General features: G+C 50.4%; 1 protein-coding gene across 2 annotated transcripts; it reads right to left on the bottom strand.

The window, feature by feature from the left end:
- Positions 1–3,932: 3,932 nt before the first annotated feature.
- Positions 3,933–16,169, bottom strand: LOC144274516 (zinc finger protein RFP-like). Of its 2 annotated transcripts, none has more exons than XM_077833379.1 (8): positions 15,692–16,169; positions 13,330–13,757; positions 10,438–10,533; positions 9,157–9,387; positions 8,821–8,843; positions 7,989–8,104; positions 5,877–5,936; positions 3,933–4,971 (listed from the first exon to the last, which is right to left on the bottom strand). In XM_077833379.1, the coding sequence occupies exons 1-8, from the start codon at positions 16,104–16,106 to the stop codon at positions 4,448–4,450; spliced, it is 1,893 nt and encodes a 630-aa protein (XP_077689505.1). In that variant the 5' UTR covers positions 16,107–16,169; the 3' UTR covers positions 3,933–4,447. The 2 variants fall into 2 exon arrangements, with proteins under 2 accessions (XP_077689505.1, XP_077689506.1); XM_077833380.1 differs by lacking the exon at positions 15,692–16,169 and adding an exon at positions 14,655–14,898.
- Positions 16,170–17,046: the final 877 nt, after the last annotated feature.

The following is a 17,046-nucleotide window of genomic DNA, read 5'->3' as shown; positions in this document are numbered from 1 at the left end:
ACTGTTTTATGCCCATCCAAGGGTCCTGATACCATCACCGTGTCAACTGGGAGAGGTGGAATTTTTCTGCAGTATTTAAATCCTAAACATTCAGAGCAAAAATCTCTTGCTCTAGGCTCACAGCCAGCTAAATCGCATGAATGCTCCCGAATCACAAAGAGAAAGACACCAGCAAATCTGCCAAGCCCCCATGCTTGAACCCCCAAAATATACAATCTTGCCCTGCCCAAGTCAGAAGCCTGACCCTGTGTAATTTTATTACCCCGTCTGTTCCTCCCTCAGTGTGGAGAGGACATGCACTGGCCTTTGAAGCCTGACCTGAGATTTCCCAAGCACTTCAACCAAAACACACTGCTTTAGGTAAAATATAAAACAGATTTACTAACTCCAGAAAGATCAGTTTTAAGCAGTAGGCACAATAGGTCAGAGATCGTTGCGAAATAAAATAAAAGGTAAGCGTGCAGTCTAAATCTTCAGCCTTATTACACTAGGCCAGCGGTCCCCAACCTTTCTTCTGGGAATAGCAATATGCTATTCCCAGAAGACTGTGGCAGGCGCCAGACACCCTGCTGCCGAAAAGCAGCAGTGGCAATAAGCGTCGCCACCAAAATACCGCTGAGAAATGGCAACGCTTCTCGGTGGCATTTTGGCGGCGGGGTGTCCTGTGGGCACACAAAAATGCCCCGGCGGGCGCCACGGCACCCATGGGCACCGCACTGCGGACCCCTGCACTAGGCAGTATTGGGATCAAGTACTTTTTGGATCAAGCCGTTTTTCCTCACCCCACTGGTCTTGTCAAGTCTTGGTTTTCCCATCATTCTTGTTGCTTCTGGCATAGGTGGATGCGGCGAAAGGTAAAAGCAAGTGCCCTATTTTATATCCAGTCCATGTTCCTGGAAAACACTAGCCCGAGACATTTCCTGGTGGGCTTTGCTGAGTCACAGAGTTCAGTTGAGCAATCCTCCATTATGTGATGCTTGCACAGATCTCTTACAGATTTCTAAATCCCTTCTTTACAACTCCCCTGCTGATTAATGGTCATTTAACACCCTCCTGGGAGTGGATCACCTTCTCTGTTGTCCCTGGAGAACTGGCACTCCGCGACTCTCAAACTTACAACATATTTCAGTAACAACCATACAGCAGAATCTAATAACTTCATACACATGAATGCTATGTAAATTTTAACAGAACAGAGCAGCAGCCGTGTTAGTCTGTATTCGCAAAAAGAAAAGGAGGACTTGTGGCACCTTAGAGACTAACCAATTTATTTGAGCATAAGCTTTCGTGAGCTACAGCTCACTTCATAGCTCACGAAAGCTTATGCTCAAATAAATTGGTTAGTCTCTAAGGTGCTGTCAAGGTTCCTTCCCCACTCTGAACTCTAGGGTACAGATGTGGGGACCTGCATGAAAACCTCCTAAGCTTACTTTCAGCAGCTTAGGTTAAAACTTCCCCAAGGTACAAATTAATTTTACCCTTTGCCCCTGGATTTCCACTGCCACCACCAAACTTTATCTGGGTTTACTGGGAAACGTAGTTTGGACACATCTTTCCCCCAAAAATCCTCCCAACCCTTGCACCCCACTTCCTGGGGAAGATTTAGTAAAAATCCTCACCAATTTGCATAGGTGACCACAGACCCAAACCCTTGGATCTTAGAACAATGAAAAAACATTCAGTTTTCTTAGAAGAAGACTTTTAATAGAAGTAAAGGAATCACCTCTGTAAAATCAGGATGGTAGATACCTTACAGGGTAGTTAGATTCAAAACACAGAGAATTCCTCTAGGCAAACTTTAAGTTACAAAAGAGACACACAGACAGGAATAGTCATTCTATTCAGCACAACTCTTTTCTCAGATTATGATTTCTTTAAATGGCTAACACATACCTAGCTAGATTACTTACTAAAAGTTCTAAGACTCCACTCCTGTTCTATCCCTGGCAAAAGCAGCATACAGACAGACAGAGACTCTTTGTTTTTCTCCCTCCTCCCAGCTTTTGAAAGTATCTTGTCTCCTCATTGGTCATTTTGGTCAGGTCCCAGTGAGGTTACCTTTAGCTTCTTAACCCTTTACAGGTGAGAGGATTTTTCCTCTGGCCAGGAGGGGTTTTAAAGGGGTTTACCCTTCCCTTTATATTTATGACAGGTGCCACAAGTACTCCTTTTCTTTTAACAGAACAGTGCATTTCAGCAAATCATGATTTTTCATATGACCTCTTACATGGCATGCTTTGTATGCAATATCATAATTATATGATGGTCAATATGGGGGTTCCCGAGTGCTGCTTTGAGGTACAGAGTACCCCACACACCTTTTTACATATTTCATAACCCTTAATCTCCCTACCCTACAAAGCAGCAAACTATCAGACACTTTCTCCCCCTGTGTACAAGGTATTAGGGAGTCTGAACAAAGTCAGTTCAGGTGGAACTGGGAAGAGAAACCAGGTCTCCAATACAGAAAGCCCAGGTACAAGCCATTTATTCCTACTGCCTTTTGGGATGAATGGATGAAATAGATAGGATCGGGTTACCCGTCACTACCCACCACTGTACCGTGGCCCTAGGAAGAGAACGCTGGAGCTCTGACCTCTAATATTCTAATGTGTCTAGTAAGCATTTGGGTACTTGCTGGCAGTGTGTGTCAAGTCCCGCTCTGGTTCTTGGCCTCAGAAATAAACGCAATTCCTACTGAAGTTCAAGTGGTGGTGGGGGTGTGTGCTGGGGACCTGGGAGGCCGTGCTACAAACCCTGCTGCTGTGTGAGTGGGGACTGAGTGGTTCCATTTGCTAGATATTTTAGGGTTATTTTTTAAAATAGTGTAATTAGTTACTGTTGACTGTGAGGGGATGTGCGATAAAACCCAGGTATTCTAGACTGTGAACATCCGTCACACGCGGGCAGGTTTGGAAGCTGAGAAGTAAAATGACTAAGCCAGCTCTCTCCAGAGCACAGCTGGACAATTCTTGACCTACATGTTTGTATAAAGCACATAACTCAGAGTGCAGGATGGATAGCAACATATTACAGTGAGGTCCAAGTGATCATACTGACATACCCAGATACCCTCACTGGTGTTGGGTCGACACAACCAATTTGGGGAGGGGAAATCCCAGCTGGGAACTTAAAGGGAAACAGACTAGGAGAATGTTTTATGTTTAATTTACCTTAAAAGTAAATTAAATAGTCTTAAAAGGACCTGAGAGGGAACTTTCATAACCAGACCACAAAAACATCCACACGTTTGGAGAAGTGTTGTTCTGAAAGGTGCCAAAGTGGAAATACTGTCCATGAACTAGGGGGTGAAATTAATGTTACAGTCTCACTTTCAGAAACATTTTATAGATTTCCAGGTCACGCTCGCGTTGTCTTGCCTGCTTCATTTAATCCAGTTTTATGCATTGTTTTCTCTAGCACTTGTTCTCCATCTGTTTATTTCTCTGAGTGTCCCTAACTCTATTTTAGTCCATGTCACTGATCATTTTGACTCAGGCCCCCAGTTCTCTCGGCTGAATTTATCCCCTCCCCTCTAGCTGCCACCTGAGCATTTCCCTTCTCAGGATTGTTTTGCCTTCACTATTCTCATTTCAACTTCCCCCACACTTTTTCTGTTTACTGTTGTTTTACTTTATTTTAATCTTTTCCCATTTCATTTCTTCTCTCCCTTCCGGTTAAACCTGCCCGGTGCCTAATTCCCCCCCTCTGCAAAGCTCTTCATTCAGATGACCTCTCCCAACTCCTTCCCACTGCAGCATCCCTTCCCTGGTGGCCTGTAGGTCAGACTCCCCAGGCCCTGGGTCTCCCTCTCCTAGACTCCCTGCTGGTGCAGAGGCTCCACCTTCTCCCTACCCCTTCCCCCCCCATCCTAATTAATAACTGTGTCCCTGCCACCCCCACATCTGCCCATTCCCAGCCCAGCTGTTAATTCTGCCCCTCAATTGCCACGTCACTTCTGCACCTGACCCCAAATTAGTTCTTCACCCCTCCCCTTCCCATTGCTGGTGCTGCATAGAGATCAATGGCTGGGTAGACAGGAGTCCTCCAGGGGCATAGAGAAGCCAGAATGCTGCTGAGTAGATGGGAATGCTCAGGTCACAGAGATTAGGATCACTGTGGCTAGAGAAACCCCCTTTTTCTATGCCCAGGGTGTGTTCCCCTGCATGTTTCCAGGACACTGTCTGACCTAGGATCCCCAGAATCCTCCTGGATCAAATGAGATTGGCTTTTCTACCTCAATCACTGAATGGTCTCTATGATTTCACAGTCCAGCGGCTGCAGGAGTTGAGGGGTGAAGCAACCTTGCTCCAGGGTAGTAGTGATGGCATGAGAGAAAGTCCACCAGAGGAGGTCATAGAGACTAGATTGTGAGAGGCTACAGAGGCTGATTTCAGGGTCCCCAGTGGGATATTTCCTCCCACCCCCCACCCCATCCCTGAGTGTATCAGAGACACAGGCTGAGCTGGGATTCCTGCCCCAACCAGAACCAGGGTCGGAGTCTCTCCCTAGGGACAGAGCCCGGCGGGAAAGTGAAGATCTGGGCCCCATCATCAGCATCGATAAATGTCACCTGACCCCTGTCACAATCCAGACAAACCCGGATGCTGTTGGGGAATTGGCTCAGGGGCAGGGAAGTCTCCTCAGGGGAAGTGAGAGCCCGGAACTGACCCAGCCACAGCCCCACAGCCCAGATTCCCTCATCAGGGCCAAGGTTGATCCGTCCTTTCCTCATCATAGACGCTCTGGCCACCCCCACAGCCCAGCATTCCCCACCCCCCACATCCACCTCCACTTCCCAGCAATGTCTCCCCGAGGTGAATCCCTCACAGCCCAGCACACAGGCCCAAGAGTCAAATCTCTCTGCGTTCTTGGGCATTTGACTCGGTTTGTATCCCCATCTCACATTTTTCTGATCCTCAGACAGGACGAGGATGGGATGAGCCGTGTCTGGATCCAGAGTCACATTCACTAGGGAGAGAGAATCAAGAGCGTTAGGGGCAGAGCTCGGCCCTGGGGAGGCTGGGGTCATTTCTCACACTCCCCAGCAGCACCATCCTGACTGGGACAGGCCTGGGTCCCAGGGAGCTGCCTCTGTTCTGGGCACCTGAGACTGAGCAGGGATGTCACTTCAGTTCCTCAGTCCGTGTAATGGGACCCTCTTCGTTAGATTTTCATTGGATTGCTGAGGCTTCAGCTCCCTGCTCCCCCTGCTGGGGCTGCTCCATTCCCAGCATCAGAGACACAGCAAGGAAGGTTTTAATGAGGAGGGAGCAGAGGAGGCAGGTACAAGCTTTAAACCCCAGAGGGAAACTCCCACCCCAGTGAAGCCTCCACTCCCAGGCCAGGGAACAGAGAGGGAGCTGCAACACAGGGGAAGAGCCAATTAAGACCAGAGTGTAGGAGGTAGAATTGGGTGGGGTACCCCATCCCCAGCCCAAAGAGAGGGGAGGAGCTGCCAGCAGACAGAGCATCTCCCCAGTTCATGAAAAAGTAAGGAGCTCTAATGGGAGAGCCCATCCCTGCCCAAGATGTGTTAGCCCATAGGGGAGAGATCGCTCTACACTGTCCTCTCAATTTAGGATTAAAAAGTCCTGTGATTTTCTATGAAAATGCCACAGTCTGAGTTAAGGGTGTTTGGATGTTGCTCAGGGAGAGCGTTTCTGGTCATCAGCCTGGGCCTGAACTCGGCACCAAGAAGGGTGTCAGGATTGCTTGTGTGACTTCAGCTTGGGATCTCCTTAGTGGTTTTATATTTGGGGCTGTGTGGTCAAGTATGGTGTTGGATTGGTTTTTAACTTTAGCTACAATTTCATGAAAATGTTTTCATGGGAATTTTCTGATCATTTAAAGACAATCTCCAGCTGCAAACTCACCCTGCCTGTGTGCTCCTAGGGATTCCCCAATTTGTGTCTCCAGTGCAGACGGCAGAGTGTCTGGAGGGAGATAGGAGAAAAGAGATGAGATGAGATTTCAGACTCTCATATTTATAACAGCATCCCCACTCTGAACTCACAGAACCATGTTTTAATTATGGCAGAGGCCCAGAGACACACTCAGGTATTAATCTGAAACCATCTCTTTCCTCTCTCATTCAGGCATCTCCCAGCAATGGAACCAACATCCATGAATCCTCACAATCATCCCAGGACACACAATCTGTAAGTGCGATTTACTTTTCCCCTCATCACCCCTCCCACCCTTCAGACTCCAGTTGGTTTGTCTCATTCACTTACTGTCTTTTGTCGTAACCTAGACCCAGAGCTTGCAAAGACTTTGGCATAAAAATAACTTTACCCACTTTAGACCCTTTGACACTAACGGGACGTTGAGAGTTTCCTAAATCCTGGCTCTAATTGTGAGCTGTTGGGTCTGTCTACTCAGAGTCTCTACAGAGAGCAGCACGACAGGGCCTCGTCCTCCATAGGCAGAAATAGGAATAATAATAAAATCACTTTATCAGTGTGGAAACTGAGGCAGGGGGAAGGTTGGCTCCATGGGCCAGATTCACCCTTGTACCGACAAAAGGAGAGAGGGGAGGGGCCATTTGTGACTCTGCTGTTCACTGGCTGCAGGGCCTGGTGCAGACCATGGCCCAGGCTGAGGAAGTTCTGAAGCCAGCCAGAGCTACCTCCCTCTGACAGTGGCCCCTGTGTGTCTTGCCCAGCGTGCAGTGTCAGAGGCCCAGCTTTACACTGCCCACCTCCCTCCATCCCTCGTCCACCCCCCTCCCTTTTCCACCCGCCCTCGCCACCCCCACCCCATTCCCAGCCCTCTCAGGAACCCGCCTTCTGCCTGCAGCTGCTGGGGAGGAGGCACAAGAGGCTCCTGTGCTGGAGGGATCCCTCACCGTGGGAGAGGGGCTTTCTCCTTCCCTAGGGCCCATTTGGCCACGACTAGCTACCACACAGGACCCGGGCTCAGTGATGGCCTGGATCCAGCTTTAACAAATGGCCTTTAATTTAGGGTCTAGATTTTGGGTGCCGACCTTTAGGCACCTGGGGCCTGGTTCTCAGAGGGGTTGGGCACCTGCAGCTCCCACTGACTCCCCCTGCAGCTGCGGAGGCTACACGGCTCTGGAGCACCTGCCCTGCAGCTCTCTAGCTGGGAGAGGGAAACCCAGGTGCCCCAAATTAGGCCATTTGGGGGAATTTGGGACTGAATGCTGTGACCTTTGGTAAATCATGAATTCATGTGAGACGTCCTGATGCCTGGGTCCCTGCTACATCTGCTCCATTTGTCTGCTTTTCACTAGTTATTAAGTTAAGTATTGAGAATTGGTACAAGGGTCATTTCTTATACATAAATTTGGACAGACCGAGACAGTGCTGACTGACTTGGCTTTGGCCTGGTGAGCAATTTGCTTGACATAAGGGAAATGTTGCCTTAAGTGACTTTGTTATTAAGCGATGTGTTCAATCGTTGCTATGTGGGACAAAGATGTTTTGAGCATACCATGTGTTAAAGACAGCAGACACCCAAAATGTACCGCCCAGGAGCAGTTAGCAAAGTCCAAAAATCCCTGTGCAGAGAACAGGGTCAAAGTGACCTATGCATAATCAGTGGCAATAAACCTATCAGAAAAGAGAACAACATGGAAATAGCTTGTATAGCAAAAGCCCTGCCAATTAAAATGTTCATGCATGTTTATTGTATGAGTTAGTTATAGAAGATGCTTATCTTTGATTGTTACAAATATTGATTGAAAAAACTAATAAATATCTAATGTGGATCTGTAAAGAGGAATCTGAACATCACAGGAAATTCTCTGTGACCCACCTATGCCTCAGAAGAAGGTAACTGGCCAATACTTCTTTCAGTATGTCTGTAATTTCTTACTTTAATAGTAATTGTAATGGCAAGGCATGCTTTTGGTACAAATAATTAAATAGATCCATCATCTAATTATCAACCAATTGGCCAGACCCATTCTATTCCCAGTCTCAGCGGCTCATCCCAATTTCCCCTCCTAGATCCCTTCTCAGTACCTTTGAACTTCCTCAGAGTATCCATTAGAGCAACAATTTTCTGGGAAAAATCGCCAAGTCTTAATTCTAGATTAGTAGAAATCTCCTCTGGCTGCTGGAACTTCCCCTTCGCAGACCTAGAGAGAAACAATTTCACATGGTTATATTTCATTTATTGACTCAAATTCTTGTTAGTGAATCACTGTTCTAATGGGTCTGGAATTAGAATTCCTCTACTGCTCCCAGCCTCAGAGCAAGGCCTTGGCAGTGAAACCTTCCCCCGCCAAAGGTCCCATTATTATTCTTCAGCTATGGCCTGGAGAGTCCAGCTCTGGTGACAAAAGGGGAATTGAGTCTCCATGGCCAATTCACTCCTTGCCCTCCATGAGGGACAGGAGCTTCCCAGGTGAAGTGTTGTAGAAATCTGTCCACTAGGAACTAGACAGATACCAACTTCCCCCTCCCCAGCTCATTCCACACAGGTCTCCAAATAGTCCTCAGGTGGGAAAGACTCTTGACCACTGCTGCCTTGGGCTGAATGGTAACCAGGGCCCCAGTAGTGACAGGCCCACATTCCATCCACACAATCCTGGGGCAGCCAGTCCCCCAGGGATGTGACATCTCTAGGAAACACTGGAGGTCAGTCTTTCCCAATGAATGGATAATTCCAGAGTCTTCTATAAAAGGGTGAGAACCTCAAGATGAAGCTGATCAGAGATATTTGTATCTAAAACAACATGATCTTCCCCACACATTTGGCTGTAGAGCCCTGGGGAGAGGCAGTGGTAACATCATCTCCAAGCTCTTCCCCTCACACTTAGTAATGCTGGGAGAGTAAGAGAGAGCCACGTACCTGATCAAGGTGCTTCTGACATCCTAGAGGAGAGAAAGAGAGAGAGGGAATTTTAGTCCCACCTGACACACTTAGAATTCCAGAAGAAGGGATTTAGCAACTATGGGGAAAAGAGGCTGTGTTCTGGCCGCAGGGCCATGTGTTAGCTGAGGTAATGAGGCTTTTCCAACTTTTACATCACAGTGTATGTAACTTTTCAAAACTAGTAGTCATTCACATCTCTGCAATACACATTGAGTTACACAGTGATCTCTGACTGCTGGACGGCCATGCCCATGTTTTAGGAGCAGTCTTGTCCCTGTGTTGGGATCTGGAGTATTTCTAACTCAGTCTCACCTGCAACAATTCAGTCACTGGCTTCTGACACTTCCCCTCCAGCTCACCGATCAGGTCACTGAGACGGGAAATTTCCTCAGATAGTTTGCTGACACTTTCATTCTGTATCTTCACAATCTCCTTGTCCAGTTTCTCCAGCTGAGCCTGCAAGAGTCGCTCTTGTTCCTCCAGGAACTGCCGCAGTTGCTGGAATTCAGACACAATCTTCTGTCTCTCTGTTTGTGTATTTCTCTGTGAAGGAATATAGGGAAAGGGCTGGTCAGGGACATGGATGGAGCCTGGGGGCCTTTCATAGAGCACTGAGTGTGTAGGAGGGAGAATTTTTTTCCAAATTCTAAGTCATCTGACTCTGAACAGTATCCTGTGGTTACTAGAGAGAGAATTATCTCACATCTTTCCATTTGGTCCCAGAATCTCTTAATGGGACATTTCCATGTCTCACATGCTCTGAATAGCACGTTATCGATGGCCTTGGAGATGGAGATCCAAAGCAGCGGGAGGTGAAAATAAGAAAATACTAAGGACTGTAAGACAACACATCTGGACAACACCCTCAGGCATAAAAGGTGAATTACAGGAATGGAGAGATTGTCAGAGCTCAACGGGACTGTAAGTCAGAAATGAGCAGAGGGATAATTGTTTAGTCAAGTAACCAAGACTTCACAGCCTGGGATACATGTCTTTTTTTAAGCTGGAACTCAAAACAGTAAACAAAGATTGCACAAGAGGATTCCTCAAGATATAACTGAACATCCCCCAAACTCTGAGCTAACAGACAATGAAAACTGTGACACTGAGGTGTGAATGTGTAACAGCGGGGGTTTGTTTTAGTGCACTGGATTTTCTAATTCAAAATTCTGTTATTTCATTAATGTAAATTGTTTCCTATGAAGAGAGTTAATTAAGCTAACAGTAATTAATATACAATAGATAAGAATAATAGTTACAGTAGCTTATGGCAGTGGGTTTCAACCTGTGGTCCATACAGATAATAGATTTCCAAAGGGGTCTCTGCACCCCTAATTCAAAATCATCAAATGCAAAAAGGTTGAAACCCATTGGTTTATGGTGTAGGCCTAACTTGTAATTTCTGCTAAAACAACTAATTTTTATTTACTTGTGATTATTCCCCACTTAATGGATTTCTGCTTTACCCCCAACTGATTGAGATAAAACATAATTGGGCCTCTAGATTGTCCGTGCCTCTCATTATTGCTCTGATTCAGAACGCCCCTCCATCTGGTTCGTTGCAAATGCAGGTTAAGAATGACAGGCACCTACCAGATACTCTTGGCTTCTCTTCTCTCCACTCACTTTAAATCCCAGAAGCATTTCTCTCTCTTCCCTCAGCGTCTTCAAATGGGCCTGAATCTTTTCCTGAAGAAACAGAAACTGATTTGAGTGGTGTTATTGTTTGTTAGGAGTGAGAGTGTGGGTGGGACCTTTTCCAACAGAAGCCAACACTCTATTGATGACTGGAGAATGCAGTAGGTTCCCGACATCAGAGATACCAAGGAAGTGAAGTCATATTAATGGACGCTGGGAGTGTTTCATTTTCAGACTCCCTGAAAATTTTTTGACCTTTTTCCCCCCATTGATTTATACCAACATGACTCTGGCATCACATCCTTGGATTTTTCTTTCACTGTGTGAAATATTCTGTTTTTGAGGAGGCTTAACACTCAAAGTGATACAAATCCCAGAAACCTCCAGGGTTTGAAATATGGTCTGGGATTCTCAAAGGAGCCTGATTTCCACTGAATTTCAGCCCTGAACCCCTGGGGACTGGACTGGTTGGATAGAATTGGCTTGGGCATCTGGGCAAACCACAATAGATGTGTTCATTTTTCTCAAGAACACCTGGGGTTGCCCTAGCTCTGTCCTGGACCCTTACAGAGGCAGGGCTGCCTGGGTACCTGTTCCCCAGCTCCCAGAAGCAGAGAGTTTGAGAGATTTCAAAATGCCGCACTGTGGGAGAGCAATGGAACCATTAATGGAACCACTTTGGCTAGTTCTTCGGCCTGACATTGGTCACCGCTGCCCAGGGGTTAGTTTTGCTGCAACCCAGTCTAATCCCCATGGTATTTGGCATAGACCTGCACTGTCTTGAGCCCTTTTGTGTGAGGACTCAAGGTGCTTGGAGTCCACAGGGTGTTTAGCCCAGTGATCTCCTCTAATGCAGGCCGGTAGCATTTGAGTTTAACCCCTCATGGAGCAACACAGGAGTTCAGAATCCCAGTGGGAAACAACCTCTCCCTGCTGGGCCTAGGTCCTGTATCAAGGCATCTTTCCCTCCTAATGGCCTTTCTTAATTATTGCTCGGTCAGGAAACAGCTATATCTGATTACTCCCAGTTTTGGGTGATGGAGGTTTGGCAGAAAATGGTCCCACTCTCGAGAGTGGCAGGTTCTCTGAAATACTCCAGACAGATAGGACAAGTAGGTTCATGCTGGAATTTCTCCACAGGCTCCCTCTGTGGAGAGCTGGACTCAGCCCTGTGGGGACAGGAGTTACCACTCCTGTCCCCACAGGCCTGCCCCTCCACACCAAGCCCACAACCCATCTACATCTTCCCACGACTCACTGGTGGGTGACAAGCCACCATCTGGGAAACAGCACCCAAAGGGGTCTCAACTCCCTAACCCTGATTCTGAAGTCCCCCCCAAGCCCACAGGAGGGAGGAGAGACTGGGCCATGGACTCCCCCTCATGCCTGCTGCCACTCCATCACCTAAAACATTCCCCATAGAAAAGTACAGGCAACTAAGTCTGCACCATGGAAAATGGACAGGTTTGAAATATGGATGACCTATTGCGACTGCCAGTGCCTGAAAACGCAACCCTCTTTAATTGTCCCCTGTTTCCAGCCCTGGTTCTTTCTTTATCCACTTGCTACATATCGTCCTCATGGGACTGGGACTGTGGGCTCTTTGCCTGACTTTGTCTGTACAGAGCCTGGCACAAAGGGGCCCTAATCCCTCATCGGGGCCTGGAGATGCTACCGCAGTAGAAATCAGGACATTCTATTGGTTATGAATTCTTATTATTGTTATTGATGTCAGCATGGAAACCTTTATGGCCACAAGGTTCCCACACTGAAGTCTATGACCAAAATTTCCAAACTGAAAATTGCAAGATGGGGACTGTCTCCCCGTGTCCTCAGGAGATGTGGAAGAGGGACAATGCCGGTCACAGGGTGGCTGGCCGGCCCTAGAAAGAGAGAGAAGTCTCAGCCCCACCTGCAAGAAACCAGTTCTCATCCCCAGGTGGGGAGAATGAAGGAGCAGTGACTGGGGGAGAGGGGAGTGTCATGTAATCCAACCAGGCCTGGGGTAGGTAAAACAGAGGGAGGAGACAGAGGAGGCCTTGGGATCTTGTTCAGGGTGATAAGGCCAAACTCCAGACTAGAAGTCTTGGGAGTCACTGCTGGGAGAGCAGGGGTGTTACTGGCCACAGAAAAGCCTTCGTGGATTATTTCTGGGAACCTCAGAGGGAAAATGAGGTAGGGCAACCCCATGCCATGAGGGGACAGTCTGGAAACAATGACCCTGCTACAGTGCCCCATTGCTCTGTTGCCCCCTTCCACCCAATCCCTGCTTCCTGCAAACCCATCTCTAATTATATCAAGCAGACTTGCTAGGGTTTGCAAGATGGGAGCGCCACTCCTGTGTGCCTCCCGCTCCCCAAGTTTCATGAGGGTCGGGCTCTCTTCTTCTCTGCGTGAGGAGCTCTGCAGGAAAAGGGCGAAGGGGATGTCTGCCAAGAGGACAGCCCCAGCTGCAACCTCCTGCTCCCTCAGCTCCAAGAAGGAGGAGCCCGGACATGGTGTTTATAGCTTGGGGAAGGGCTGGAAGTGGGAAGGGCAGACAAGGGGGGTCATTCAGTGCCCAGGACTCTGTGTATGGGGAGCAGGAGGGGTGGGGTGCAGTGTGGGTTCCTCACTCCCCCTCACTCCAATGTGTAAGCCTTACTTAGGATGTTTATCAAGGACTAAAATTCTCCATCTGCATGAGTCTTTGGAGTTGCTGGGAAACCTACTTAAGCCTGAAACCCCTCGTTCCTCTCCAATGGAGTTCACTGAGTGGCTGTCTGGGGCTAAAGGAAACTCTAATGCTGGGGGAAGGTGAATTCCCCAAGGCTCTGGTTATAAAAATAACAGTTGGTGATTTCCTACCTTGAATTCTTCGGCAGCTTCCTCTGCAGGAATCACAGTGTGATCTTTGTGCTCCTTGGATCTGTCACACACCAGGCAGATGGGGATTTTGTCCTCTTCGCAGAAGAGTTTGAAAGGCTCCTTGTGTTTCTCACACAGTATCTCTGGTGCTGGTTCTCTCCCTGTCTGCAACCTGAGTTTTCTGGCTGCTTCCACAATATTCCTGAGCTGTCTGTTCAGCCTGAGGTTCCTCTGGGGAAAGGTCTTTCTGCACTGAGGGCAGGAGATGTGTGTAGCGAATCCCCCCCGGCACTGGGTGATGCAGGCTCGGCAGAAACTGTGATCACAGCCTAGAGACACTGGATCTTTAAAATACTCCAGACAGATGGGACAGGTCAGTTCATCCTGGAGAGTTTTTGCTGCATTTGCAGCAGCCATGGCTTCCAGTGCTGGAAAGAGACATAAGTGGGTGAATGGTCCCACTATTGTGGGGAACTTTTCTGGCTTATACACTACCCCAGTGAAATGGGCTAGCAAAGGATCTGAGTCCTCGCTCCCACTCCCTTTACCCGGAGGCCTGCCTGACCTTGAGGGCTCCCCTTCCACACTCCTGTGTGGCAGAGTCCTCGTAACCCCAACAAAGCTGGGCCCAGGATTCCTGGGGGGGCTCGACCCACAACTCTGCTGTGGTCACTTAGGGCAGGGGCTAGGGTGTCCCCACTCCAGGGGGCTCTCTCTGCACTGGGCACTTCTCTGACCCACTGATCATTACATACAATTTAAAGCAAATACAATTTATTTAAACAGCAATCAATAAAAAAAAAAGAAGGAGGAAACAAATGGGAAAGATTAAAGGTAAACACATCACACTGCTCTGTGGCAGGGAACATCACAAGCAGGGTCTCTGGAATGCCTGGACAGTTCACACACTGTCCCTCCCATGTCCCAGGCCTCCTGCCCAGGCCCTGGCTGTGCTGCAGGGATGCTGCAGGTTGGACACATGCTCTGGTGGTGACCCCAACCGCCCCCTGTCACGGGAAGCCAGGATGGAAAGGGGATACCCCAGTGATGAGCTACCAAAATCTTAACAACAGGTTCCCTCCTCACCCCATGAGGGGGTCGTTGCCCACCCCCGCCCCCCGGGACTCCTGCCCCATCCAACCCCCCTCCCGTGTTCCTTGATGCCCCCTCCCGGCAGGACCCCTGCCCCATCCATCCCTGTCCCCTAACTGCCCCCAGAACTGGGCAGGAGGGCCTCATGGGCCACCATAGTGGGTGGCCACCCTACCCCTAAGAGCCAGAGGCACCTGCTGGGAGGCGAGGTGGGGAGTCCCGGTGGTGCTTACCTGGGGCAGCTTCCAGGAAGCATCCAGCAGGTCCCTCTGGCTCCTAGGGGCGGGGGAGCGTAGCTAGGCGGGGAGCAGGGGGAGCGGCTGCTCCCCCACTGATCACATCAAAAGTGGCACCTTCGGCTCTGACTCCCTGTGTGCTCTGGGGCTGGAGCACCCACAGGGAAAATTGGTGGGTGTAGAGCCCCCACCGGCAGCTCCCCACGCCCAGCCCCAGCTCTCCTCCGCTCTGCCTCCTCTCCTGAACCGACCACCCCACTCTGCTTCTCCGCGCCACCCCCCACCTCCTCCCCTGAACCCACTGCCCCACTCTGCTTCTCCACCCCCCCTTCCCACGAATCAGCTGTTTGGCGGGAAGTCGAGGAGGGCTGAGAAGCAGGCGGAGGGTGGCGGAGGCGAGCTGGGGCAGGGAGCAGTTCCCCTGCGCGGCCCCCCGTACCTGCTGTGGTGCGGGCGGCCCTCCTCATGCCCCCCCCCCGCTCACCTCTGCCTCCCTGGGCTTGAGCGGGAAGCCACCGCCTGCTTCTCAGCCCTCCCTGGCTTCCCACCGAACAGCTGATTGGGGGAAGGGGGGGGGGGCGCAGAGAAGCAGAGTGGGGCAGCTCGTTCAGGGGAGGAGGAGGGGAGGTGAGCTGGGGCTGGGGGTAGGGAGCTGCTCTGCACCCACAAAATTTTCCCCGTGGAGTCGGCACCTAAGAGCCACTTTGGGCCAGTTGTTAAATTTAGAAGCCGGTTTAGAACCGGTTCTCCCTCGCCGAACAACCCGTTCTAAAAGGGCTTCTAAATTTAACAACCGGTTCTAGCAAACCCCTGCGAACCAGCTGCAGCTCACCACTGGGCTACCCTGCCTTCCTCTTCTGGGCGGAAAAGGCTGGGGCGGGGGAGGGGGTCGGTCTGCACGTGGCCAAGGCCGCCTGGCCTCTCCGGGGACCAGCTTCAGCCCCTACCCCCCAGCCGGTTATGATCCCCCTCCCCCTCTGGCCTGCAGGACCCTTGGCTGCCCAGAGCCCCCCTTGATCTCCCCAGCTACTCACAACACCCTGCTCCAGACTGCTCCAGCCCCAGCTCCACTCTCTGCTGTTCTGCCTCCAGCCCCCTGGGCGGCTTCTCTGGCCCCTCTGGCTTTGTGGCTGCAGCCCTGCTCCCAGCCCAGGATCCGCTCTCCCTGGGCCGTGTCTCCGGCTGGCCCAGCCCCGCTCCCAGCCCAGGATCCCCTCTCCCTGGGCCGTGTCTCCGGCTGGCCCAGCTCTGCTCCCAGCACAGAATCCGCTCTCCCTGGGCCGTGTCTCTGGCTGGCCCAGCCCTGCTCCCAGCCCAGGATCCGCTCTCCCTGGGCCATGTCTCCGGCTGGCCCAGCTCTGCTCCCAGCACAGGATCTGTTCTCCCTGGGCCGTGTCTCCGGCTGGCCCAGCCCTGCTCCCAGCCCAGGATCCGCTTTCCCTGGGCCATGTCTCTGGCTGGCCCAGCCCTGCTCCCAGCTCAGCTTGGGCCCCTTCTCTCTCCTTAGCTGGCCCCACTCTGTCTGCCTGACCCAGGGCGATTCCAGCTCACACAGAGGACGGGATCTCCCTGATCACCTGCCTGCCTCATTCGCCTGCCCGCCCTGTCAATCAGGGTGATCTGGAGCAGTGGCCTCTCCCCATTGCCCCTGGGGACTGTCAGTCTCAGGGTCCTGGTTTCTCATAGACCCTTCCCCCTTTCTTTTGGTACTGGGAGCCAGCCAACCAGAACACCCCCTCTGAGTGTTAGTAGGCGGCCAGCAGTCCCACTACAGAGACAAGAGAGGAGTTTAGTTTCATTCCCTGCTCAGACATGGGCTGATGGAATATCATTCGGCGTTTCCTTTCTGGGTGTGGGCTCATGATTTCTTTTCTGTGGACTGTAAAGAGCCTTTGAATGAAGTGTGATGAGTCCAAATTGACACTAACTCGTCCGGAACATCTGCCAGGCCCCAAACTTTGGACTAGTCACTTAGGTCAAAAAGGGGTAACAAGCGACTGGGGGTTTCACCGCCTGACATAAGGATCTGATGGAGCAGCCTGGCAAGGAGGGAGAGAATCACAGCTGCTGATTCCTACTGCCCCTTCCCTGCCTGGCCTTTAGGCTCTTTAAGACCCGTGTCTCTCTGGTGCCTGGGTAACCCACTGATGTGTGTGTGTTTGTGTGTGGAGCTGTTACAGTTATAAAGGGTTGAATATTTAGCATAAGCTGTGGCAGCCTGTGCTTTTAGCTCTAGGGGTCCCTGGTTCAGTGCTAGGTGTGCTGGCCAAGAGGGCAGCTGTTACACCAGTTCTTAGCCTGGTGGCTACTGCTTCTGTTTCTCTGCACAGTCTCCCCAGCTCTCGGGGACTCCTGGCTCCCTGCAGATGGCAGCGGGTGTGAGAGGAGC

This window comes from Eretmochelys imbricata, chromosome 14, assembly GCF_965152235.1.
Source record: "Eretmochelys imbricata isolate rEreImb1 chromosome 14, rEreImb1.hap1, whole genome shotgun sequence".
Taxonomy (NCBI): domain Eukaryota; kingdom Metazoa; phylum Chordata; order Testudines; family Cheloniidae; genus Eretmochelys; species Eretmochelys imbricata.
The sequence above is the reverse complement of the archived record's forward strand: the minus strand, read 5'-3'. Positions and strand labels throughout refer to the sequence as shown.